Here is a 27,328-nt window from a genome sequence, read left to right as displayed (position 1 = left end):
ACTGGCCTCTCATCTGCTGTTGCAGCGACAGTATTTATACGGCTAGTTCAGTTCAGTTTCTGGTCAATGGTAACCCCCAGGATGTTGATACAGGGGGATTCAGCAATGGTAATGTCATTGAAAGCGAAGAGGAAATGGTGAGATTCTCTCTTGTTGGAGACGGTCATTGCCTGAATATTGTCCAGGCTTTGCTGCATATGGACACGGACTGCTTCAACATCCGAGGAGTCACAGAAGATGCTGAACATTTGCAATCATCAGCAAACACTTGAGCTTATGATGGAAGGAAGGTCATTGCTGGAGCAGCTGAAGATGTTGGGCCTAGGACACTACGCTGAGGAACTCCTGCAATGATGTCCTGGAACTGAGATGATTGACCTCCAACAACCACAACCATCTTCCTTTGTGCTGGGTATGATTCCAACCAGTGGAAAGTTTTCCCCCGATTCCCATTGACTCCAGTTTTGCTAGGGCTCCTTGATGCCACACTCGGTCAAATGTTGCATTGATGTCAAGGGCAGTCACTCTCACCTCATCTCTTGAGTTCATCTCTTTTGTCCATGTTTGGACCAAGGCTGTAATGAAGTCAAGAGCTGAATGGCCCTGGCAGAATCCAAACTGAGCATCACTGTCCTCCTGACTCCCTCCAAAGCCTGTCCACTATTTACAGGCGCAAGTCAGGAGTGTGATGGAATACTCCCCACTTGCCTCGATGAGTGCAGCTCTAACATCACTCAAGAAGCTTGACACCATTCAGGACAAAGCGGCCCACTTGATTGTCACCCCATCCACATACATTCACTCCCTCCACCACCACAGTAGCAGCAGTGTGTACCATCTACAAGATGCACTGCAGGAATTCACCAAGTCTCCTTTGACAGTACCTTCCAAACCCATGACCACTACCACTTTGAAGGACAAGGGCAGCAGACACATGAGAACACCGCCACCTGGAAGTTTTCCTCCAAGCCACTCACCATCCTGACTTGGAAATGTATTGCCGTTGTTTCACTGTGGCTGGATCAAAATCCTTGAACTCCCTTCTTAACAACACTGTAGGTGTACCTACATAGCAGTGTCACCCACATCCCATGAATGAATGAAAAAAATCTCTTCATTGAACCAGGGTTCATCCCCAGCTTGATGGTAGTGGTAGATTGGGGGATATGCCGGGCCATGAGGTTACAGATTGTGGTTGAATACAATTCTGCTGCTGCTGATGACCCACGGTGCCTCATGGATGCCCAGATTTGTGTTGATGGATCTGTTCAAAACCTATCCCATTTAGCATGGTGCTAGTGCCACTGTCATGACATGATGGAGGGTATCCTCAATGTGAAGGCAAGACTTTATCTCCACAAGGGTTTTGTGGTGGTCACTCCTACTGATACTGTCATGTACAGATGCATCTGTGACAGGTAGATTGATGGTGACACGATTAAGTTGGTTTTTCCCTCACCACCTGACGCAGGCCCAGTCTAGCAGCTATGTCCTTTAGGACTCGGCCAGCTCAGTCAGTAATGATGGACATTAAAGTGCCTCCACCCAGGGTACATTCTGTGTCTTTGCCACCATTGGTGTTTCTTCCGAGTGGTGTTCAACATGGAGGAGCACTGATTCATCAGCTGAGGGCTGGGTTAATCAGCAGGAGCTATCCTTGCCTGTGTTTGACTTGATACCATGATGTTATGGCGTCCAGCGTCAATGTTCAGGACTCCAAGGGCAACTCCCTCCTAACTGTATACCACTGTGCCACTATGCCTGGTGACCCTGTCCTGCCAGTGGGACAGGGTATATCCAGGGATAGTGATGGCGGGGCCTGGGACATGACAGAAATGCGCAATGCAGCATCCATCTGGGAACTTCATCAGAGCAGAGTAGAGCCTGGTGAAGACAGGACGCACTCCTTTCTATTACATTAGTTGCCATATGGTAAGTTTAAAGGTCAAGTTTGAATGTTAGTAAATGAGTGAGTGGATGAATGGTTAAAGTGGATATAGTGGGTGAGTTGGGAGGTGAATGAGGTGATAGATGGGTGGGGATTGGTAGTTGGGCAGTCGGGTCGAGAGCTGGTAGTCATGGGCGTCATCAATTCGGGAGGGTGTTCGGGATATGATTGTGTGGTGGTCAGGTGGTCAGGGGATTTAGCCCAGTGGTCAAGGAGTTTAGTCACGTGGTCAGGGGGAATTTAATTGGGTGGTCAGGGGATTTAATTGGGGTACTTGGGGTTTAATGGGGGGGATGGTAAGGAGGTTTAGTCGTGGTGGTCGGAATTTAATGGGGGGTACTGGGTTTAGTCAGGGTGGTCTGGGTTTAATTGGGGGGTAAGGGGGTTTAGTCGGGGTGGTCAGGGGGTTTAATTGGTGGGTAAGGGTGTTTAGTCGGGGTGGTCAGGGGTTTTAGCCGGCGGTGGAGGGGGGGTGGGGTGGTGGTCAGGGGGTTTAATGGGGTGGTCAGGGGGTTTAAATTGGGTGGTCAGAGTTTAGTCAGTGGGGGGGGGGGTGGAGATCAGGGGTGTAGTTGAGGTAGTAAGGGCGTTTAGTCGGGGTGGTCATGGGGTTTAATGGGGTGGTCAGGGGGTTTAGTCAGGGGTGGAGGTGGTCAGGGAGTTCAGTTGGGGGGACGAGGTCAGGGGGTTTATTCGGGGGGGGGTCAGGGGGTTTAGTTGGGTGGGGGGTGGGGGGTCAGGGGGTGTAGTCTTGGGGGGGCATCAGGGGGTTTAGTCCGAAGGGGTCAGGGGGTTTAGTTGGGGGTGGGGGTGGTCAGGGGTTTAGTTGGGGGGTGGGGCGAAGTCAGGGGGTTTAGTTGGAGGGGCTTCAGGGGGTTTAGTCGGGTGGGTGGTCAGGGGGTTTAAGTCGGGGAATCAGGGTGTTTAAGTTGGGAGTGGGGGCGGGGGTCAGGGGCATGATTGGTGAGTTGGTTGTGTGGTACTAGATAGTACATTAGGTTTTAATCTGTCTTACATTTCATGGATAAGTACCCAGTTAAGTCCCAAGGAACTGTCCCAAGTCTCTGACTCTAGCACTAACTGGGTATTGCCCATCAGAAGTGAGACTTCCCGGGCAATTCTCACATGGGTCCGCGCGTCAGGACTTGTATAGAGTCCTGACACACATCTTCAGTCCTACACCTGGTCTCCGACGATCTGGAGACCAGAGGACTTGGCCCACTGAATGCGGGGGCAATGTGATTATGGCCGACTGTCACGATTTCACTGCAGGTTGAGTGAGCAGGTTGCCTCGGGGTTTAGCTTTGCAGGGGTGGAATCCAGTCATGGTTAGTTATAGGATTAAAACAGAAAATACTGGAAATGCTCAGCAGGTCATGCAGCATCTGTGGTGAGAAACAGAGATAATGTTCCAGGTCGATGACCCTTCTAATCAACCTCTCAATCTCACTATACCACCCCACCATCCCCTGATTGTCAAGACCAGCTCCAACAGCTGAGATCTCCAGTTATTGTTATTTCTCACGTCCTTCGACCAGGCTGTCCTTTAGATCAGCTACCAGGCAGGAAACAGAATGAGAAATTGCCAATGGTTTATTGGCCCCGTGACCCCCGCCGCCCAGACTAAACATCCTGAGGTTTATTGTCTTTCACAGCACTGGCCTTGCCGGATTCTTTGACTGTTTGCACTTCACTTGCAACCCCTCTGCCTCCCCAAAAGCATTTCTGATATAAGGTCTGGTTCCCTGGTATTTCCCCTTGGTGAGAGTGCACAGTGATAGCAGCCTGTTACTCCTCAATGCTTGGGAGAAGTGGATAATTTACAAGCAAGCGGATTATTTATGTTGGGCTGAGTGGAGAAGTGACGACATGAGTATGAAATTAACATGCCTCAAGCTAAAGTTTTTTTTCTCAAATTGCTGCACATGTGGAATTTCATCCAAGCAAAAACAATTACTGTTAATTGGATTAAGAACTGAACCATTGTCTAATAACATACAAATTAGGAGCATGAGTAGGCTGTTTGGCCCCTCGAGCCTGCTCCACCATACAATACAACCATGGCTGATCTGATTCTGGCCTTAACACCACTTTCCAGCTTGACCAACCACACCTCACCCCACATCCCCATTATGTTTGACTCCCTTATGGATTAATAATCTGTCTAACTCAGCCTTGATTATATTCAATGACCCAGCCTCTACTGCTCTCTGGGGAAGGGAATTCCAAAGACTGATGACCCTTTGAGAGAAGAAATTACTCCTCATCTCCAACTTAAATGGGAGTCCCCTTATTTGGAAACTGTGCCCGCCCACCAGTCCTAGATTCCTCCACGAGTGGAAACATCATCTCAGCACCAACCTGTCAAGTTCCCTCAGAATCTTATACATTTCAATAAGACCACCTCTAATTCTTCTAAACTCCAATGAAAACCTGCTCAACCTTTCCTCATAAACCAACCCCTTCATTCCAGGAATCAACCTAGTTAACCTTCTCTGAAATGTCTCCAATGCTAGTATATCTCTGCTAAAATAAAGGAGCCCAAAAATGTATACAATATTCTAGGTGTGGTCTCACCAATGCCCTGGACAGTAATAACAAGACTTACCTACTTTTTTTATTCCATCCCCCTTGCAATAAAGAATAACATTCCATTTGCCTTCCTATTTACTTGCTGTACCTGCTGGATATCTTTGTGATTCATGTGCGAGGACACCCAGATTCCTCTGTACCACAGCATTATGCACTCTCTCCACTTAAATAACGCTCTGCTTTTTTATTCTTCTTGCCAAATTGGACAACCTCACATTTTCCCACATTATACTCCATCTGCCAAATTTTTGCCCCTTCACTTACCCCATCCATATCCCTTTGAAAATTCTTTGTATCCTCCTCACAACTTGCTTTCCTACCTATCTTTGTACCTTCAGCAAATTTAGCTAAAATACACTTGGTCCTTTCATGTCATTAATGTAAATGGTTGAGGCCGTAGCACTGATCCCTGTGGTACAATGCTAGTTAAAGTTTGCCGACCCGAATATAATCCATTTATCCCGACTCTGTGGGTGATATTTAATTAAAGCAACTAGGGTCTCTCCCATCAGCTGGTTGGACTGACGAGAGCCCCATGTTACCTCATTAAAGGGCAGTCGTTGCCTCGACAGCAGTGGGCATTTCCCAGGATCAGGGTAGAAGTCCAAACTACCAAGAGCTGCTGGCCAATCAGAGTCTGGCAGCTCTATTAAACAGCAGCATCACCGGGGAGGTGGTGGCTGCTCTTGTTACGACACCCACCTGAGGCCCTGTCTTGTTGCTGGATCCCATGTCGTAGGTGAGTTGTGGCAGGCCATGGGGTCGCAGGGAGGTAGCGAAGGGGAGGCCGGCAGTAAGGACAGGGAGGTGGCTCTTAGTGGGCACCCCCCACCCCTTCCTGATACCAGATCTCTCGATCAGGCACCGAGTGCCTTTGAACAAGGGGGCCTTGCTGGGAGCCCGTAACCCTGCATGGGTTTGCTACCTGCCTGGCGAGCATTCCACACCCCCCAACTCCTGGGCCCGCCACTTGGTTAATTCCAGCAGTAGTGGGTTGAGATCCTTATTTTTAAATTTATTCGTTCACATGATGTGGACATCACTGGCTGGGCCAGCATTTATTGTCCATCGCTAATTGCCCTTGAGAAGGTGCTGGTGAGCTGCCTTCTTGAACCTCTGAAGTCCATGTGGTGTAGGCACACACATAGTGCTGTTAAGGAGGGAGTTCCAGGTAGGGTGATGTTCCCATCTATCTGCTGCCCTTGTCCTTCTAGATGATAGTGGTCGTGGAGTTTGGAAGGTGCTGTTGAAGGAGCCTTGGTGAGTTGCTGCAGTGCATCTTGTAGATGGTGCACACTGTCGCTACTGTTCGTCGGTGGTGGATGGAGTGTTTCAGGTGGTGCTTGGGGTGTCAATCAAGTGGGCTGCTTTGTCTTGGATGGTGTCAAGCTTCTTGAGTGTTGTGAGAGCTGCACTCATCCAGGCAAATGGGGAGTTTTCCATCACACTCTTGACTTGTGCCTTGTAGATGGTGGATAGGCTTAGGGCAGTCAGGAGGTGAGTTACTCTGCAGGATTCCCAGCCTCTGACCTGCTCTTGTTGTCACAGTATGTATATGGCTGGTTCAGGACAGTTTCTGGTCAATGGTAACCCCCAGGATGTTGATGGTGTTGGACTCAGTGATGATAATTCCACTGAATGTGAAGGGAAGATGGTTAGATTCTCTCTTGTTGGAGATGGTTATTGCCTGGCACAAATAGTACTTGTCACTTAACATCCGAAGCCTGAGTGTTGTCCAGGTCTTGTTGCATGACTTATGGGCTTCAATTGATTGGAGGCACGGCCTTCCCATCACGGACTTAGCTGGGTAGAAGTGGGAACCACTGGATTAAATGCCCCCACCCACCAAATCTGCCATGGGGGCTGGTATTCAAATCCCCCTTCTGCTTTCCCAATCCTCAATCCATGCTAATATATTATCCACAACACAATGAGCTTTTATCTTCTGCAGTAACCTTTTACGTGGCACATTATCAAATCTCTTGGAAGATGGAATTGAGTGTGGTTACAGTGAGAGAATGAAAACTCTATACTCCATGGATTAGAATGGTTTATCTGCTGCTGGGGCTGTGGACAAGTAAACTGCAATTTTTTAATACTTAAAGCATGGCGATCAACAGTCCTGCTCAACAAAAAATGCACACCACCAATTTATCTCCTTAAATCCCCCTTTAGAGGAGGGCCCTCATCTCCCACCTCACATGCTTCTGTCAAAGAGAAAGTACTCCACCCAATAGCTCAGGCAGGAAATGGTCAAGCTCATCCATTGAGAATTATCGCTTCCATTGCAGGACCAGAATTTTGGCATTTTCTGTGTAATTTTAAGTCTGCTGCTCCATGGCCAGGTCAATTATATCAACTTCTGCTGTTTTCTGCAGCCTTAAACAAGTTATAGTAACTCTGTCAGTTTAGGAAGATCAAACGACTGTGTGAAGTTCTGAACATCTTGACACATCATCGAAATACGTACCAAAGCTGCTTTTGCTTTCTGGTGATCCCAGCAGGTATGCTTTAGCAAGTGATTTTCTGATTGTTAAAATTAGTGGATGTAAAAATCAAGGCTCCTGGCAATTTCGTAAATTTCGCAACCAGCACATGCTGCCTCCCATTGGGTATGCCTGATCACAAAATCTCCATTGGGCTGCAATCCTATCGACTGAATTGCCAATTTTTCTAATGAAGGCTGATGCATTGATAGCCCACATAGATTAAATAGGATGGAAAGAGAATGGCAAGAGTATGTGGAATCGGTCATATGAGTGATATGTCAACAACCTTATGGTTCAGATTCAAACACAGGCCAATATACTTTCATCTTTAACAACCCACACAGAGCACAAATCTTTATATTTTAGTGTTTTGCAGGGGCATTGGGGGAAGATAGGGTGGTGAAATTGACTTGATATTGGTATGAAATTATAAAAAAACATTTTATTCTAAGTATGTAGTCAAATAATTTATTGACTGCAGTTTTGCATTAATCATGAATGCAGCTTGTTGAAAATGTGCACACAGTGAATTAGCTGTGTTCACTAATGTTCTTTACGGATTATTACCTGGTCTGGCCCATATGTGACTCCAGATCCACAGCAATGCGGTTGACTCTTGAATGCCCTCTGAACAGATGGGCAATAAATGTTGGCCCAGCCAGTGACACCCACCTCCCATGAACAAATAAAAAATTCTCTGCTTTAAACATTCTCTGGTGTAGAGAGGTCCAAAGATTCATAACCCTCTGAATAAAAAAGATTCTCCTCATCTCTGTCACTTCCCCCTTATTTTGAAATTGTGTTCCCTAGTTCTAGACCACCCAACCAAATTCCTTTAAGTATTTTATAGGTTTCAATGAGATCACCTTTCATTCTTTGAAACTCTAGAGAATACAGGCCCAGTTTGCCCAACCTCTCTTCATAAGACAGTTCTGCCATCCCGGGAACAAGTCTCGTGATCCTTCATTGCAATCCCTCTATGGCAGTGATATTCTTCCTAAGGTAAGGAGACCAAAACTGCACAGAGTACTCCAGGTGCATTCTAACCAAGGTTCTATGCAATTGAAGCACGACTTCGCTACTCCTGTATTCAAATTGCGATGAAGGCTAACATTCCATTAGCCTTCCTAATAGCCTGCTACACCTGCATTCTCACCTCACTCTCCCACTGCATCACACACACAATGTGACTTTTGTATCATAGCTGTTACTAGGTCAAGGGCTGACACCTTGAGCTTTGGGAAAATAACAGGATGGTTGCAGAGGGTTGGTGGATAGACGAAGTGATTAAACCAGGATGTTTTCGTTCATCAGGTGGGTGGGCAGACTTAATGGGCTAATTGTTCTTCTCCTGCTTGTCAATTCTGTATGTTCATGTATTGTTTCACAAATAAGTCATTTTCACTTGTGGGCTGTAATTATATGATGCAGTATTATCATACAGAAAAGGAGAGAACTTGCCTTCTTTTCGCACTCTTCTCGATCTTGGGGTGCCCCCAAAGTGCTTTATGGGCCTTGTAGCACAAATAAAGTGTAGTCACTGTTGTAATGTAGGAAACACTGCAGTTAATTTTCATATAGCAATCGGGAATGAGGTAATGGCCAGATAATTTATTTGAGTGATGTTTGTAAAGGGATAAATGTTTGCCAAGACACCAGGAAAAACTCACCTGCACTCCTTTAAACAGTGCTGTGGGTTTCTTTAGGCACACCTGAGAGAGCTGACAGGAGCCTTGGTTTAATGCCTCATCCAAAAGGCAGCACCTCCAATAGTACAGCAGTCTCAATAATGAACTCTGTCTAGGTAATGACTGTCTCAGTGAAGTTTAAATTGTGTGCTCAAGCGCCTAAATGTGTTTTATAAGAAGTTTCTTGATCTGCTATTTTACCCCAAACCCATTTAAAATAAAAAGATCAATGCCTTTGGTAAAGTAAAAGTCTATGGTCCCTTTAGCTCTGAAGAAGGATCATACAGGCTCGAAACATCAACTCTGTTTCTCTCTCCACAGAGGCTGCCAGACCTGCTGAATTTTTCCAGCATTTTCTGTTTTTATTTCAGATTTCCAGCATCTGCAGTATTTTGCTTTTATAAAAGTCTATGGAATTGCATATGAATGTATTGAAATATTCGTATGCTAATATTGCTCAGCATGACTTCACCCAATTGAATTTTTAACAAGGATAATTTGTGACTCAAAAAGCAGCAATACATTTTATCATGTACATATTATATACAGGAATTACGTGGTCATTAATTTTCCCTACACTATAGATTTAATAAGCTTACGTGCAGCCAATGAGACGATTGTGCTTTAATGCTCTTGGGTGAATTTTGTAAATGATTATTAGGTAGGATATATTATAAAGTTCTGCTTCTTGTCCTCCTTACTGGAATGCGACTGGGGCATTGAGTTAGAGCCAAACAGCTCAGCTGTTCTCTAAATTCCAGAATAACTCAGCACTAAAAGTGGAATAGAAGAAGCTCATTGCCTACAATAAAGTTGCTTTAAAAACACATACACTGTAACCTCTCCAGTCTGGAATGCCTGGGACCAAGACACTTCCAGATTTTGGCATTTTCTAGATCATAGAATGAAGTTAGAATGCATAATCATGAGTATGTAAATCAGAAACCACTATTTTTAAATAATTACCTGAAGCGTAGAACACTGATAAAACATTATAAAACAGTAATAAAAATGTTTTGCTTATCCAAATACTGTATCTTCCATGTTTCTGCTCTCAAAGTACTGTACTAAAATGATGCCGTGAGTGGCTTGGGTTTGCTCAAATAATATCCGAACAACTGGTGTTTCCAAAGAATAGCTTTCCAAACTGGAGAGGTTACAGTGTATGTATTGTCATCCAGAATGGTTGCATTGTACTTCTACAGGAATAGACACAATTGCATTGGGCTAATCAGTCCTTACTGATGATGCTTTTTCTCATGATGTTTTGTGTGTTTTTTTCTTGTGTTTCAGATGATGAAATGATAAATGTGCAGATAGTTTGTGCTTGGTGCCAGAAGCTGGGGATTAAGCGTTACTCCCTTAGTATGGGAAGTGAAGTGAAAAGTTTCTGCAGTGAAAAATGCTTTGCAGCTTGCAGGCGGGCTTATTTCAAACGTAATAAGGTAAGAGGCCATACATTTGAGCAGAGAGACAGTAGCAACAATTGGAATTCACACCACACAATTCTCAGACAACCCATAGTTCATCAATTTTTTTTTAAATAAGAGGAATGCAAAATGTATCCATCATAACATAATCAACCCTTTGAGGACTGCAACAGTAATTCTGCACTAGATTTTAAAGTTTTATATATTTTGATTTCCACGTTTTCTGCTATTTCGTTCTGCCCTCCCATTCTATTGATGGTGCTTCCTTACCACCATGCACTCTCCTCCAATCTTGAAGAGTTTGATTGGTGCGAGCTGGTTTGGAAAGGCTAAGGTGGATAAAGTGAATTTTTACCCATCCTCTCCATTCTCAAACTCCTTGCTCCTCCTACCTGACAAAGCTATGCTCACAAAGGGGAAAAGCTCTGCCTGTTAATGGGGACAGCACGCCCTGGGGCTTTCGACACCATTATCACCCACTTGGCAGGCAAGCATCAGATTAGCTGAGCTAGCAAGCTGTCCAGTGTTTCACTTTGGGTGAATGAGTGCTGTGAATGAAGGAGTAATTTCTGGTTCTATACATCGCTGAAATGTTGCTTAATTTAGAATTGGAATTTGACAATCATTTGTATAAAGAAATTTGCGAAGTTGTAAAGGATACTCATTGCTCAAAGGAGTTAAATGTCAATTCGTGAATTCACACTTCAGAGTCTGATAAGCATCAGAGAATCAATCTTGTGTTCGTTAGTATCTGTGCAAACTACCCAGCTCAATGAGCTGCTAGCTTCAAGAAATGAAATTGTCTTTCATGGTTCCAGAGAAGCCTGTGAGGAAATATCGGCATTATCTTTGTTTGCGATTTAATTTAGAAAAGAGAGGGAGAAAACATGCTGTTTATTTTTAAAGGTTAATGTTCAGTGGAGGTAATGCTTTAAGTAGGTTATTGATTCTAGTTTTTCATTCTGCGCGTGAGGATTTCCAGAAAGCAATAATTGTGCAGCGACCTCATATTAAATGTGGCATTTGTGCAATCTCACAAAAAAATTTGAAATGGCAATAAGTAGGAATTCTGATTTCACCACTCCCTCACAATTGTTGGGTTAAAACAGGTTAAATTGACTTCCCCATGACCATCAATGAGCCTCTGTTTGGTACAGTAACCAAACTGGTAGACCCAAGATTCCAGTACTGCAGAAACAAAACCGAGCTCAATCAGGATTTTGTTTTTAAACATCAGATTGCTATGACAGTCAACTGTTTGCTGTTAAACTTTTAAGGTGGAAATTGCGGCTGTAGGTTATGGAAAAATGTTCAGATGCTGGGTCTATCAACAGGAGAAGAGGAGGGATTTTTATCTTTCACTTAGTGAACAGTCTGCTGGCTCAGCCAATACCTTGCTAAAAGGAGTTTGCCTTGATTTGCAATAGTGCTGTAACAGTGGTTCTTTGCTCTCAGATATATCTGTCAGTGCCTGTGATGGAAGTGTGAATCCTTTGTTCTGGGGCTTTTTGACTGTTCACTGCTGAACTGGAAAATATAATCTGTAGTTTTCTTTTAAAATGATGACACAACATTGTCATGTAAATGTTTTCTTTCTTCAATGCATGCACCCTGTATCTTGCTATTTTCATTGTTTGTATATTGTTTCAAAGAATGTGGAAGCTGTCATTGTAAAAAGAGTGAGGTGGCCTGTAATACTTTTAGCTTCAGGGAATTCTTCTTGTGACCTGATACTGTTGCTGAATGGGAGTGATATCAGTGAAGTAGAGTGCAGTGCTTCTTAAGAGTTTTGTAAGTAGTTGAGGCGTTTGGCACACATCTGTTTTTTCTCTCATTAGTGTATCACAGCACTTAGCGCAACCTGACTGAAAATGATCACTTTAAGAAGGCCACATTATGGAAAAGACATTTATTGCTCTGAACTGCAAAATAAAGTCATTCTGCATTTATTGGGTTAGGTCATTCCAAAATATGTTGGCAAATAATATCCTACTGACTTAGAGGTAAGTTAGGATCACATCCTAACAATGAAATGGCTCCAGTAGCTTGTGGAAATCAGACTCGACAACGCTTAGCTTGGCTTAGTTCAGTTGAGCCACCCAGTTCTGTTTAAGCTGAATTTTTAAGATTCCAATTTGCAGTCTTTAATTCTTTTAAACACTCATTATAAACTTTAAAAACATATTCACCGCCATAGGTACTGGGGAAGATCTGGCACCGCAAAGTTCTTATCTGATTGTTATATTTTCAAGCTGAGTGACATTTCACATACTAACAGAGGAGCCAATGTCTGCGAGCAGGCCAGGCTGCGTGGGCAGTGCAGCAGGAGCTGCTGCTCGTTTACATAGCACATTTTTTTTTCAATAACATTCATGGCAGTGTTTCTGCTTTTCCCACACTGTGCTGTAAACGCTACCGTTAATTCGATATATTGTGAGCTTTCATAGGGCTGATTGAGTTGCAGGGCTACAGTGAAAGAGCAGGGATAATGGGGCTAATTAGATAGCTCTTCCAAAGAGCTGGTGCAGTCACAGTGGGCTGAATGGCCACCTCCTGGGTCATATCATTCTATTGTACAATGTGTTGACGTGTTAAGTCCTTACTGGAGATCAGATCAGAAATGTCATTTTACTCTATTCTACGATTTTATTTCTTTAAGTAAAGTAGATATCAAGAACCAATTAGAATCAAACATAGGAACATCAGTCTGTATCTTCTACAAGTGTTTTGAAATTCATTAAAATGTAGCATGCAAACCTCAGGGGTGAGGTATATAAATGTAAACAGCGGATCAGCATAAAAGTCATGGGTACTTTTAGCGCAATGGATGTTATGGCAGCACTGACACTGTTAGTGTGAAGGGGATTTGGAATTTGCTTGAAAAGGAAGATATGCTAAAAGGAAGTGGGGAAATAGCAGGAGCATGGATTCATGGGTCAAAAAGCCTTCTATGATTCTTTGCTGCATCACAACCTCTCATTCCATGTTTGCTTACATCTGTTCCTCTCCCCACCCCTTCATGCAGCTACAAGTAAAACAGCCTCATTACAAAAGATGCAGCTTTTTTATACAGTTCTGAAACAATACTACAAGTGTACTTTGATGTCTCGTTCATGCCTTTGAATATCCCCCACTGGCACTATTAGAATCAGTGGAGCAAAATGGATCAGAGAACACATCCTATTGAAGTCAGTGGGAAGTGATAATGTAAGTGGATAAGTAAAAAAAAAAAAGGGAAACATCGGTGAATGGCTTGTTTTGCCTGTGATTTGTAACTCTCAATCTTGTTTACGTGGAGAATAATCAAAACATTATTTACCCAAGTCCATGTAAGCAGCAACATTGACCATAGTTGTGCAACTTTAAGAAAAAAAGCTGGGATCAAGTTACTGAAAATATTGAAGCTGTTGCATTTTTGTTGACTGGATGCAATTTTTGTGGTCAATCAGTTTAATGCTGACATTAGCAGTAGAAAATGAAATTAAGTGGCCTCTAGCCCTCGAATGATGGTTTGTGGGTGGTTTTGTTGAAAGAAAATAGGATTTTGAAGATTCCCCTTGCAACCAGAAGCCGTGAGAAGCCTCACGGTAGGTAGCCATAAATACCATAATGTAGACAGGTGTGGGCTTGGGCACTGCTGTTGCTGCTTTGAGCACAGCTGTTGTAATGCTAGGATTGTATGTATAGCCTCCGAGCTGCATTTAACACAGTTGCCCATTAGTGTTAAGGAAGCAGTTACCAGTGGAGACCAATTAGTCACATGATTTTAATTAATTAAAATAACTCCAGCATCTGCTATCTTGTTTTATTTTTGATAGGTTTGTTTTTAAAAAAAAAACTGCGCACTGGGGTGGAAATCACTGCCATTTAATTCTTACAGAAATGCTGGGCAATGTTCTGGTGTCAAATGAGCTAAAGGGACCATTGCTGGCATCTCTTGCCTGCGCTATTATTTCCTAATTACGTAGCAGGCTCGGCTTCTCTTTCTCTCTCCCTCGCTTGGCCATACTATAGTCAGTATGTTTATTTGTTCTTGAGATTAGTACCTTACTGGCAGGACATGTTTCAAGTTCTTTCTCATTCAAGGCCTATCAGACATACTCTATCCCTCAGCCTTCTGCCTAAAATCTGCATCGCTTCACCTTCTGCCTGAGCAGAATATGTCTGGGCTGAGCCAGAAGAATCTTAACCAATACTCCACTTAAAACTGTATAGATGTTCCCCCTGCAGGCTGGCCTTGTCAAACTCGCTGTGGAAAGGCAACGATATTATAACCAGACTTGAGTGCTTTGCCAGCTAAAATATAATTTTAATGAGTTATTTAGAAACTATAGAAAAAGAAATCAAATCAACCCATGCTCACATCTGCACCTCACTAAATCTGTCCGTTGTTCAAGTTGTGATTGTTGGAGGTGAGTCATCTCAACTCCAGGACATCATTACAGGAATTCCTCAGGGTAGTGTCCTTGACCCAACCATCTTCAGCTGCTTCATCAATGACCTTCCTTCCATCATAAGGTCAGAAGTGGGGATGTTCACTGATGATTGCACAATATTCAGCACCATTCGCGACTCCTCAGACACTGAAGCAGTCCATGTCCAAATGCAGCAAGACCTGGACAATATCCAAGCTTGGGCTGACAAGTGGCAAGTAACATTCGTGCCACACAAGTGCCAGGCAATGACCATCTCCAACAAGAGAGAATCCAACCATCCCCCCCTTGATGTTCAATGGCATCACCATCACTGAACCTCCCACCATCAACACTCTGGGGGTTACCATTGACCAGAAACTGAACTAGACTAGCATATAAATACTGTGGCTACAAGAGCAGGTCAGAGGTTAGAAATCATGTGACAAGTAACCCACCTCCTGATTCCCCAAAGTCTGTCCATCATCTACAAGGCAGAAGTCAGGAGTGTGATGGAATATCTCCACTTTCCTGGGTGAATGCAGCTCCCATAACACTCAAGAACCTTGACACCATTCAGGACAAAGCAGCCTGCTTGATTGGCACCACATCCATTAACATTTACTCCCTCCACCACTGATGCACAGTAGCAGCAATGTGTACCATCTATAAGATGCACTGCAGGAATTCACCAAGGCTCCTTTGACAGCATCTTCCAAACCCATGACCACTACCATCTAGAAGGACAAGGACAGCAGAGATAGGTACACCACCACCTAGAAGTTCCCCTCCAAGACACTCACCATCCTGACTTGGAAATATATCGTCGCTCCTTCACTGTAACTGGGTCAAAATCCTGGAACTCCCTTTCTAACTGCACCGTGGATGTACCTACACCACACGGACTGTAGCCGTTCAAGAAGGCAGCTCACCACCACCTTCTTAAGGGCAACTAGGGATGGGCAATAAATGCTGGTCCACATCCCATGAATGAGTAATAAAAGAAACAGCCCAGTGCAGGACTTTTTTCAGCTGATTGCACAGTTTCTTGGAATTCAATAGACAAATGTTTTACAAATTTAAAGCATGGAGCATTGTATTAAACGTCACATGGTACCACGAGTCTTGTTTTAAACATGGGCACAAGTGTGCCTATAAACAGACATTTCCACTGTCGGTGGTAAAGAAACAAAACACAGCGGATGGAATAATGATTGAATCCTGCCTGACCCCACACCATTTCAGGTTTTTGTTAACTTTTCCAACACAAACCTCAGACTAAGGTTTCCTCTGTGCACTCAGGGTTAGCAAAATCAGATACCCTTTCAAGGGCACAGAAGAATTCTCCCCCAGCGCCTCACCCCAACCCCTATTCTTCAGTGGCTGCCGCAGCTTGGATTTTGGGGGGGAAGAAAATCCTGAAGTCATCATTGCTTAACTCTGTCTATTCAGTTTCATGGAATTCCATGATTTTCAAGCTTGTGTGTTTATTTCTATGTTATTGCAATTTTAAAAAAGGCTGATTGCTTTATGACGGAAAGCAGCCTGCAATCACAGAACTTTAAAACAAAGTCCCTTTCAAAAGATATTTCTTAAAAATGGAATAAGAAATGCAACAAGACGATTTCACAATTTAAGTGGAAGTTTTTGAAAAACGATAGTGAATCAGTGCAGCGCATTCTTTACAGCTTCAGTATTTATTTTCACTTGATGTCCTGTAGTTTAATACAGTTCCTATATTCTGCTTTTTCAGTCAGAGAACTATCTATTCACTTGGTCCCTAAAAGGTTAACGCTGCATGATAAACACATTTTTATCCCTGATGTTTTGCTATGTCAAAATGTGCACAGTTTCGAGTTTAGTTTTAATATAAAAAAAGAGTTAAGATATCATGTTCCCAGCTTAATCTTCAAATGGATTACTTGTGGTGTTTTTAAATTGGATATTGACTGCTTAGCACTGGGATGCAAATAACATGAGATGTCGGAAGAGGTTTTCTTCTATAATAATGTTGATATGGAAAGCACCATAAAACCAATGAACCTACTCAGCCAGCTACTCAATTATTTGCGCAGCTAGACTGAAGTCGGTCGATGTTACCATCAGCATGTTCCAAATAACCAATAGTTTCCTCAGAAATGGGTCTTTTCTGCTGAAGGCTTGAATCCATAACTAGTTTTTTTTTAAAAAAACAAAAGCTTACCAAAAAAAAAATGAAATGGGGTGATTGGAAGTGAGTTGATGTTCTTAAAAACAAAGTAGTGGCATTCAAATAATTAATCGCTGTTAACCAGCAAATAGGTACAGGGAAATATTGCTCTTTCTTGTTGAACTTCTAAGCTCACACACTGGGATGCTGAAATATGCCATACTGTTCCAGTAATGAGGCTACTTGCATTTCAGAAATGTCATTTAAGATTATTACACAACTATGTAAATAGGCACTTTTCAGCGCAGTATCGAAGTTTAAAAAAAAATTATTTCTCATTTCACAAAATTGAAATGGATGAAGAAGGCTGTTTAAATGATCTTAGTTCATCCATCCAGAAACACTCAATGGCCTCTCACATTGTAATATCCAATTGTTTCATAAATGACTCTCAGGTTTTGCCTGTACTGCGTCACCTGGAAGGTCCATTCAATCTATTGATTGTTCGTTATATAAAGTCAAATTTCCTGACATCAGTCTTAAATTATCCTTTTGTAAGTTTCAACTGTGTCCCCTCCTCTTTTTTCACAATTTAGTTTAATGGATCTAACTTTTCCATAAATTGTCTTTTATATAACTTAATATCTTTTCCTCTTCTGCAGTTCTTTAATACTGGGAATCAGCCTTGTAATTCTTTCCTGTGCTGCTTCTAATATTTGGATGGAGTCTCTTTGTGTCATTGACCAGAATATTGGGCATGATTCTCAAGGTGTGGTCTGACCGATTCAGACTATCTTAACTTTCTGTCTTCGAGTTTGACTTTAATTTTATCTAGCCTACGTTTTAATTTTTTTTTCAAAAACTAAACTGTTAAATCCTATTCAAAAACAGAATTACCTGGAAAAACTCAGCAGGTCTGGCAGCATCGGCGGAGAAGAAAAGAGTTGACGTTTCGAGTCCTCATGACCCTTCGACAGAACTTGAGTTCGAGTCCAAGAAAGAGTTGAAATATAAGCTGGTTTAAGGTGTGTGGGGGGGGGAATCTCTCAGCTCCCGCCACACACCTTAAACCAGCTTATATTTCAACACTTTCTTGAACTCGAACTCAAGTTCTGTCGAAGGGTCATGAGGACTCGAAACGTCAACTCTTTTCTTCTCCGCTGATGCTGCCAGACCTGCTGAGTTTTTCCAGGTAATTCTGTTTTTGTTTTGGATTTCCAGTATCCGCAGTTTTTTTGTTTTTAATCTCTGTATTAAATCCTATTGATGTCTTCTCCCTGTTTGGAGATGGGACCAACTTGTGGGGGAAAAAAAATTGGGTTTTGATCAGCTGGAAAATATTCCCAAGGCAAGTTTAGCCAAGCGAAAGCCAGATGATTGAAGATTGACATGACTATGTCATAACAGAGCAATGAGTAAACTCACCAGGAGCCAGTGAACCTGATCCTGACTGAACAAGTGAACTCACAGGATTCTAAGAGTTGATCCTAATGGAAAACAGGATGTTAGTCCGTCTTGTATTGGTTAGGGCTCAGTAGTTTTAGTTAGGAACATCTGTCATTGCTGTAAAGGGAATCAGAAATTAGAGCCTGATAATTTACCATACTGTTGTTTTAACTGTTAACAAATTCTCTTGGTTGAAATGTTGTACTTCTACAGATGACTGCATCTTCTCTGCAAATTTTAACCCTTTGAGTACTGAGTATCCTTTGCCGTTTACAAAATCCAATTAGCTTTTGTGTTTTACAGCATCTTACCATCCTCCCCAAAAAATTCTGTAAATTTCTAATGCAGTGAATTGGAAAAATGTTCGCAACTGTAGAATGTTTTCTTAATCCAAGGTAAACCAAGATATTGCAACCTTGAGTTTTTTTTTCTTAATTGTTTCCATTGGTGCAGAAATGTTACTGCAGTCCTCAAAGAGTTAAAGAGAAGGTCTCTGTTTCCTATCTGGCATGTCACTGTTGACGTAGAAACCCAGCAACAGCGATCGTGCACTCAGAGTTTGAAATATTTAGTTGGTTAGTAATTTAAAATTGGAGCTTTTCAGTGTTGGTTACAGAATTTTTAGATGGCCCATTTATTCAAGTTAGTTCATCATATCAATAAAATAGCATAATTTCACATTGCTAAAAGTCAAGTTGAGGTCTGAAGGACTGTGGTTCACAACTGTCAAAGATCAATTGCTTATGAAAATCAATAAAATCTCCTTTTGTTTAAAAGCAATCAAGCCTCCTGATAAATTTCTATCATCTATTGAAAAATTGCAGTACCCCATTCAGTATAAATATTCAGTTCTGCTCTATACAAATATTACAATGTTAATTTTAAAAGCCAAAATAAAAATAGTTCAGATAATGTCGGTGACATAATGTTTTATTGACTTCAAATACGAGACCATTGGATGATATTATACAGTGCTAATTAATTGCTGATCATTTTAAAATCCAACTATTTAAACCAATATTAAAGGCTACATTGCACCTTAGAGACATTAGAGAACCAGGCTTGGCTTGTTATTTGTTCCATAATTGCTCCCACTCTATTGTTTTGTTTGGAAGAGGGTGATTGCAACAATAATTTAACCTTTAGTCCCTCTGTCTGTCTTCTCTCGTCTGTCTGCTGCCCTGTCCCTGTTATTCCCCCCGCTCACTCTCCTTGTCCCTCTCTGTCCATCTGCGGCAGTGTACAACATTCGCTTTCCGTGTCTGTCTCTCTTTGTTGTCTTTCTCTTTCTCTCTCTCTCACTCTTTCTCTCTCTTGCGCTCTCTCTCTGTCCTCTGTCACCCTTTTCTTTTCCTCTCTCCATCTTGCTTTCTGTCTTCTGTATATCTTCCTGTGTGTGTGTCACTCTCTTTGTATGTCTGTTTGTCCAGCTCCCTCTCCTTCTGTTCCTGCCTCCAACTTCCTCTGCATCTTTTTCTCTGCCTGTCTCTCTATCTTTCCCTCTTGGCATGCCTGTCTTTTTCTTTCATTTTTCCATACTTGCTTTCAATTCCTACCTGCTCCCACACAACCAGGATGTCCTGAAACTGGAGTATGTCTAGGTAAAGTTGGATTGAGAGCATCACTGAGAATGAGGTTGGCTCACTGAACCTCCTGCTGCTGATGTCCAGCTCTGTGGCCGCTGTATTTACCTGCATTTATTTGTATTCTTTATACCCCCAGTGCTCTACTGCTTACACCACATAGCCCCAAAAATAAATGTCATCTAGGATGGAAAGCTTTTCCTGGAGTATATTCAGAGCCAGTCATTTTATTATTTGTGATCTAAACATTCTAATTCATCTTGACCATGTTATTTTCAGTCAGCCTGTTGATTATCATTGGATGGACTTTTAACACAATGTCATCACACATCCACACAGACTGGATGGGACGTGACATCCACACTGATAATCTCCATCAGCAAGGAGCTCAAAAACATTTGAAACCAAATCACACACCCCATCAACTTTGCATCGCATATCTTGAGGTCTGAGTCACTTTTGTTTTAAAACACCTGTTATCTCATTTTGATTTGAGAAGCTTGTAAGCCTAATTTCGAGGTTCAAATGATGGGAGTTAGTGTACAGACCGGGTGGTGAGATTACAACCTTATAATTTGCCTCCAGGTGTATGTATACCAAATATGCCAACCTGTAACCATTAAGGAATCGGCCACTCCTGTCCAGAATTGGAACCCCATTAACCGATACTGTAAGAATGGGAATATTTTCTTAAAGTATATTTTTTTTAGGGCCTGGGACTAAAATATCCAAAATTTACTTTGTATGTTTCTGTCCCAGGTCTTCCGTTGTGCCAAATTCTGTCTCAGTATCTGCGCCTCTCCCCTCACTGGCACTGATAACTTTACTGAACAGTGAATTTTAATTCACAGTGCTCTCTTTCTCCTGGTGTGCAAGAAGTTTTCAGCTGGCCCTACAATTATAAGCCAACACTTTTATTAATTCAGATTTTATTTCAGACGGTGAACAGAGCACATAACTGTAAAGGCCATTGGTTACTGTGCTGACTGGTGACCGCCGCCATATTTCTAAGGCTGGGTAAAAGTAAGGTGCCAGAACATTATACTCAGTCATTATCAAAATTAAGATACCTGTGTGCTTGGAAATAGGGCTGCAGGTTTGTAACCATGCACAGAGCATATATTTGGTTATTAATTTCACAATAAACTGTCGACAGGCCTATGCATTATGCACACATTGTGGAAAAGTTTCTCCTGAAATTCACCTAATTTGCGGATTTTCACCTTAATGGTTTTCCATCAGACCACTGAATGGACACCCTTGCGGTAATGGACTGAAGCAAGAACATTACCTAGAAAGGCACATCGTACACCCAGATGTGCAGCTGCCAGAATTCTTGTAAATGTAACGGGTTAAGCCTGTCCCGTTCTCAGCACGAGAAGGAAGCGCTGTGAGGTGCAAAGTTGGAGAGATAAAATGTTACTAGCTAAAAAAGGGGTTTTTTAAGAACTATATATATTACATACTAACATAAACCAGAATAGCATACATTGTGTATTTTTTTGCTGTTTTTTTCCCTTACTAGTTGGCTGTATATTTTTGCTACTTTTTTTTAACCCCTAAAAGAAAAATCAGTGTCAGTTAAAATGAACGGTAGAGGCCAAAAGTGTATTTATCTCCTTGATTCCCATATCCCGATCACTGCTTTCAAGGTAGCAATTTTGTCAGGTGGGCAGCTAATGCGTTGCAGGAGGATTAAAAATTTTTTTTAAAGCTTTGAGTGGGTAAACAAAAGGTTAAATACGAGGGTATGAGGAACAGACAAACCACAGTCCTTGCATTTACTCCCATACCTCAATTGACTTTTCTGGAGTCCAGTGCGATCCCATTTTGGGGAAAAAAAGCCCTTTGCCTTGAAACTAGATCACCATTGAGGTAAGAGTACAAAACTCTATCTTAACTTACTAAGAAAAGATCCCATTAGGTGTAAGCACCTTTATAACAGCTGCTGCGGCCTTAGTTGTCATGAATAAAAGCAATTTTCTAAATACACGTAGATCGAGAGGTACACCTTTTATCACAAGTTTTCTATGCTATGCAATGTGTTATTGCAGCAGCAAAAAAATGTTCAGTATTAAATTTGTCAAGAATTTGCAAGCTTTCACAATGAAGAAATGAATTGATGTAAGTACTACTCCTCTGTGTATGCAAAGAGACAGAATCTCCAGCTTTCACCACTGAATAGATTACCCAGCTGAACACATGCTCCAGGTCAGCTGTGAATTGGTGATGTCAGGGCACGTGGGGCTTTTTTTTTCTTCATATTTAACAGTTACAAGTGAATGTTGTATTTGTGAACGTTTGATAAAGTTTCTGTATTTTTACCTTGTATTTATATCATTTCATGTGATGCGGCCAGAGTATGCCATTTACTGCGGAAGGTTGGCCGTTTGAAAGTAGCCCTGGGTCCCATCGTGTTCAACAGGTGATATTCAATGATCACTTTCATAATATAGAAATAGTGTTGTGTTTAAAAATGTGACTGAACATTCGTTAACCTGGTCATTAATGTGAAAAAATCCTTGTATGGGATGTTCTCAAAACAAGGCCTTAAAACATGGCCTCTGCCTAAACTGAAATATCTGTGATTCTATATGTAAATGGTTAATTCCAGCCTGAGGGATGACAAATGCATCACGTGGCTTGTAGCTGAACTTAACTTCCAGGCGTGATCCCTGGCCTGTATTGAGTTAGCTGTATCCAGCTGAGTTGGACCCTTCTGCTGGAGTGAGGTTAGAGTCACCCAGGATCTCAGTGCCCAGTGACCACTGATAAGCGGTGATGGTCAGATGAGGATGGAACCAGCCTTGGCTGTGATGCCCCCAACAATAATTGTCTCGCCTGCCACACCCAATGCAGAGGTACTTGGATGAGATACCAGAATGCAGCTGGTACCTGTGGAAACCAGTGGAGAATAAGTGTCACTATCAAGAAAAGAAGGGAACAAAGGAAAGGTAATTGAGAAAGAAAAAAATATGGTCCCTTCTTGTTTCAGCATCCAATTGATTTAATAGTTACAAAGTACAGTCTATGAACTGAATTGGGGGAAAGTTCAGACTGAGTTGGCCTTTTTAATGGGACTTCTACATCATTTAGTTTTGGTGTCTTTACCTTCCTTCATTTTGCCCTTCCTGACTCAACACTAGGTACTAGAACTGTCATAAGGCAGGTAGCCACTTGGTCCAATCTTGCATATCAATCGTTCTCTCTCTCACACAACTTGATTGATGCCAGTAACTAATGATAATACTTCATTTGCACTGCTATTGATTTCCGAATATGCTCAAGTGCTTTATAGTACTTTTTAAGTTAGGTTTTTGGTAAACCTTTCATTAACGCATCAGAGAATGTCACTCCTGTTTGATGTAGTGTAATCAGTTGTAAACTCTAAGCAGTTCTGACTGAAAAAGGCTTTGTCCAACATTATTACTTGTGTATCTTTATTTACTGACAGAGACAACTAAGTTCACACACCACTGAGTTTTGAGAGCTGCCAAGGCTGGATGGCAAGTCTTGCAGTGGGACATTTCCTGTATGGGAGGGGAGATGGGGGAGAGAGCTAGTGTTAGTTGTCACATTTTTTACATGAAAGCTACTTTCCTTCCACCGCCCTCCCCGTTTTCTGGCTGACTGATCATGGAGTAACACTGATGGTTGACAGTGGTTGACAAGCGGTCAAAGTAGCAAGCGAAAGGAAAAAAAATAATGATTTAAAATCTAACTTCTTATTGTTGATGCTTTATTATTTATTTGGTCTTAAGCACAAAAAACTGTTTGGAAATGTATGTCAGTGGAAAGATGGAGCTTGTTTTTTTTTCCCCCCAGCCTTCTGACACTGCTTTAAATCCAAATTTTTACTCTCCCCCCCCCCCCTCCTTTTTCTGCAACATTCTGGCTTATTTAGTGCAGATGAAATTGGTGGCAAAGAGCCAGGAAGTCGTCATATTTATGGACTGCAAAATGGAATGAGTATAATTATGTGCGTGCCATATGTGAATGAGGCAGCTAACCAGTGATCTTCCGGATGATGAGAGGGACTCAACAGGGATTAGGTGAAATGATTATAGGAACAAGTGCAAATGTCAGCTAAGTGAACATGCTAATGAGCGTGTCACTGATGAGTCTCCCCTCATGCGACTCCCATCTTCTGGTCTTCACTCAAAATTAACATGCAAGGTCGGGGTAAGAAATTGAGATTTCTTTTTTAAAACAAATTTTTCATCCGATGTTCTGCTCTGTGACTCTTCAAACCTTTTACTGTAATTATATTTTAAGATGTTCTTGTCCACAGCTGTAGCATCGGCATGATGCTGCCACCCACAACAGATTTAAATATACATGTCTTTTTTTTAAAAGAGATTTATCCTTTGAAACTTGCAAACCCACCCAGCAGCTGTTCAGGGAAAAACGCAGATTAACTGTTTGGGCGCAGAAAGACCTCACTGGATTCAAAGTGTCCTCTTTTATTTGGGTGATTCGAGGCTAATCGCTCTGTAGTTTCTCCAACTGTTCCAGAGGTTTGGGGAGGTAACCAGTTCAAAGGTTTCTGCAAATATCGCTTGGAGCAGCTGCTAAGAGGGTGACATGAATGTTCTGGGCAGCATTCTCCTTTTGTTACCCCAGCCTGCCATCCCAGCATTCCCCCCCCCCCCCCCCCCCCCACCCCCATTGGAAAATGGCTACTTTCCGCCTGTCATGTCTCCATAGTAATCTGAGTGCATGAGGAGTCAAAGCCATATCAGCCCATCAGCTTCAATTGGCTACATTGCCTTGTCGCTCACCCTGTTTACAAGGCTCTAAGTAAGATATTTTCTATAATAAGACTATAAAAGAGCAGGATTATAAATGATGTATATTGAGCATAGGATTGTGAGAATGCTTGGACAGAAAATCAGCCACTTGGCATCCACTCTCAAGCTGGTGCACAATGTGCCTTTACCATGGAATCTACCAAACACTTTTAATCTTCCGAGGGAAAATTGTACATAAATGCTGCCTGATCTCCATGGATAATCGAGCAAAAATTGACAATATCTATCCATTTTTATCGTAATGCTGTTCAGGGTTGACATTCTACTCCTTTTGCCCCCACCGTATGCATCCCCTTCCCCCACCACCTCCACCAATACAGCAGCACAGAAACCATTATGCTGTATGAAATTTTGATTGTCTCTGTCCATACATACCTAGAACTGTCAATCCTTCATCCAGTTATTTTATTGAAGGAGCTTATAAGTGGTACATTACCTGCCACAGGTTCTTGTTTGCTCTCTGTCCTCTTTAGTCTTTCTTGAGGCTTATTACAACAATAACAACTTGCATTTATATAGCACATTTCCATGTAGGAAAACGTCTCAAGGTGCTTCACAAGAGCATATTCATCAAAAATTGACACTGAGCCAAAGGAAGAGGTAATACAGGGGTATCTAAAAGCTTGGTGAAAGTTTTAAAGCGGATCTTAAGGGAAGAAAGAGAGGCAAAGAAGTTGATGGTGACAATTTCTGATTGTAAGGCCCTCACATGGTTACCAATCGTAGGAGAAAGGGAGCGGAACTGCGTAAGATGCCAGGGTTGGAGGAATACAGAGTTCTCTAAGGATTGTAATGTTGAACAAGTATACAGGGATGAGAAAGACCATGGAGGAATTTCAACACAAGGTAAAATGTTAAATTTGAGGTGTTGGTAAACCGGATGTCACCAAGAAACATAAGTATTAGCAGCAGGAATAAGGCTTTCAGCCCTCTGAGTTATTCATTCTGATAATGGCTGCACTACATCATTTACACTTGTCCAGCATAGGTCAGGGGTGATACATGAGTGGGACTTCATGTGGATTAGGATATATGTTGCAGGGTTTCGGAAGAGCACAAATTTATAGACGGTATAGGGTAGGAACTGGGCAAGAGAGTATTGAAATATTGTCGAGTCTGAAGTTAACAAAGCATGGATGAGGGTTTCAGCAACTAATGAGCTGAGCAGAGTCAGATCCTGGCAATTCTACAGAGGTGGAATAAACAGTTATTGTGACAAGATGTAGGCTCAGAAGCATTACTCAGGGTCAGCTAAGATGCTGAGGTTATGACTGGTCTGTTTCAGCCTGAAGTGTTGGTTGTGGAGGGGAATGGAATCGGTATCAAGGGAAAGGACTTTATTGTTTCATATACTGGTGGCATGGTTACTGGCTCTGGTGTGCATGGCTTATCCTGTCTAGAGAGATAGTATTCTTAATCTGGTAGTTATTTCAAATGGTTTATTTACAATGTATATGATAGGTTGCAAAGTAGGTGTGCCTCTCATGAGTACAGACTATTCCATCCTTTCTCCCGAGTGTCTAGCACATGACTGTTGATGTCACTGTTACATCATGGTCTACATCACCCATTACCATAACTATCCTATTAACCCATTACATTACATTTATGACAGGGGCAGAAGGCGAAAGGGTACAGCAGTGAATGTGGATAGGAGGGTATAATTGGAGGGCTAAGTTAAGGGAGGACAGGAGAGCAGTAAACTCTGGGGAGAAAGGGCAAAGTGCATTGAGATGGTGGCTGCAATCACCAAGGCTCAGCAGTTCAGAGACTGAGGGAGGAAAGGATTAAGTATATCTCCATGAAAAACTCAGGATGGGACTTGGAATGGCAATGAAGAAAGTGGATTTTAAAGGACAGATGAGAGGAATGGAACAGAGTGAGGTTCTCAAAGGAGATTGTACCCATGATCCAAGTTTCTGTCACAATAAGGTATCTCTTTCTTCAGTAATACACACGTTCTGTACTACCAAACGACTGGTTGATTTTCTATGGTATTGCACCTGGGGTATCAGGATCAGATGTGGTCTTCAGGTGAGGCAGGATCCGATGCTGGAGGATAAGTGAACTAGATTGTGTAGGTGTAATTCAATCTGTGTTCTAAGGTCACAAATTCTGTCCTTATTTGTATACCTCCATTATAATGTTTTTATATGTTCACCTTTATCATGCAAATTGTCTATGCATGATAATTACATCTTCCTCTCTCTTTCTCATTCCACCTTCCCATTCTCTCCCTGAAGCTCTTATATTGGATGAATCAATTTAATTATCATAAAACTATTTTTATATTTAGTTTAAAGTATTTTTAGAACATTAGAGATATTAGTTAAGAAAAAACAATAACATTTCACAATGCATGCTCAGGGAATTCAAAGAGCCCAAGTGCCAGATTGTGCAATTAGCAAGTTGAATTAACTTGGCAAAGACCACAATAAATGTGGACATAGGAATCTATAAGAGAAAATAAGGAGACCTAACACATGGTAATAGATGGCAAGGTCCTTATTTGTGAGTGAACTACATTCTCAAGGGAAATATGGAGAGGGATATTGATTGTCAATCAGCTGGGAGAGTCTAAGGGGGGAAGTAGTGGGCGGGTTAACTGAGATGGGAAGGAGGTTTGTGAGATCCGCCCCAGCATTTGTGCGGGATGGGAAGGTTGTTAAGAGTAAAGAATTGAGCAGCTGGGGTTGCTGCTTCTTTGGAGACAGCAGTTGAATGCCTTGATGATCCCATTTGAGAATGCCAAGAGAGGGAAGATTGGGCTTGTCCAAGGG

The 27,328-nt window shown here is 42.1% G+C and overlaps 1 protein-coding gene across 4 annotated transcripts in view; it reads left to right on the top strand.

Annotated features, from left to right (window-relative positions):
* sobpa (sine oculis binding protein homolog (Drosophila) a) overlaps positions 1-27,328 on the top strand; it is a 343,731-nt gene that overhangs the window by 213,768 nt on the left and 102,635 nt on the right. For all 4 annotated transcript variants that reach the window (XM_041187129.1, XM_041187128.1, XM_041187130.1 and 1 more), the window contains exons 4-5: positions 10,011-10,162; positions 22,097-22,162. In XM_041187129.1, coding sequence (XP_041043063.1) covers positions 10,011-10,162; positions 22,097-22,162 — 218 coding nt within the window. The remainder of the gene's footprint in view (positions 1-10,010; positions 10,163-22,096; positions 22,163-27,328) is intronic.

Source organism: Carcharodon carcharias, chromosome 5 (genome assembly GCF_017639515.1).
Source record: "Carcharodon carcharias isolate sCarCar2 chromosome 5, sCarCar2.pri, whole genome shotgun sequence".
Classification (NCBI taxonomy): Eukaryota; Metazoa; Chordata; class Chondrichthyes; order Lamniformes; family Lamnidae; genus Carcharodon; species Carcharodon carcharias.
This window is presented reverse-complemented; position numbering and strand designations above follow the sequence as displayed.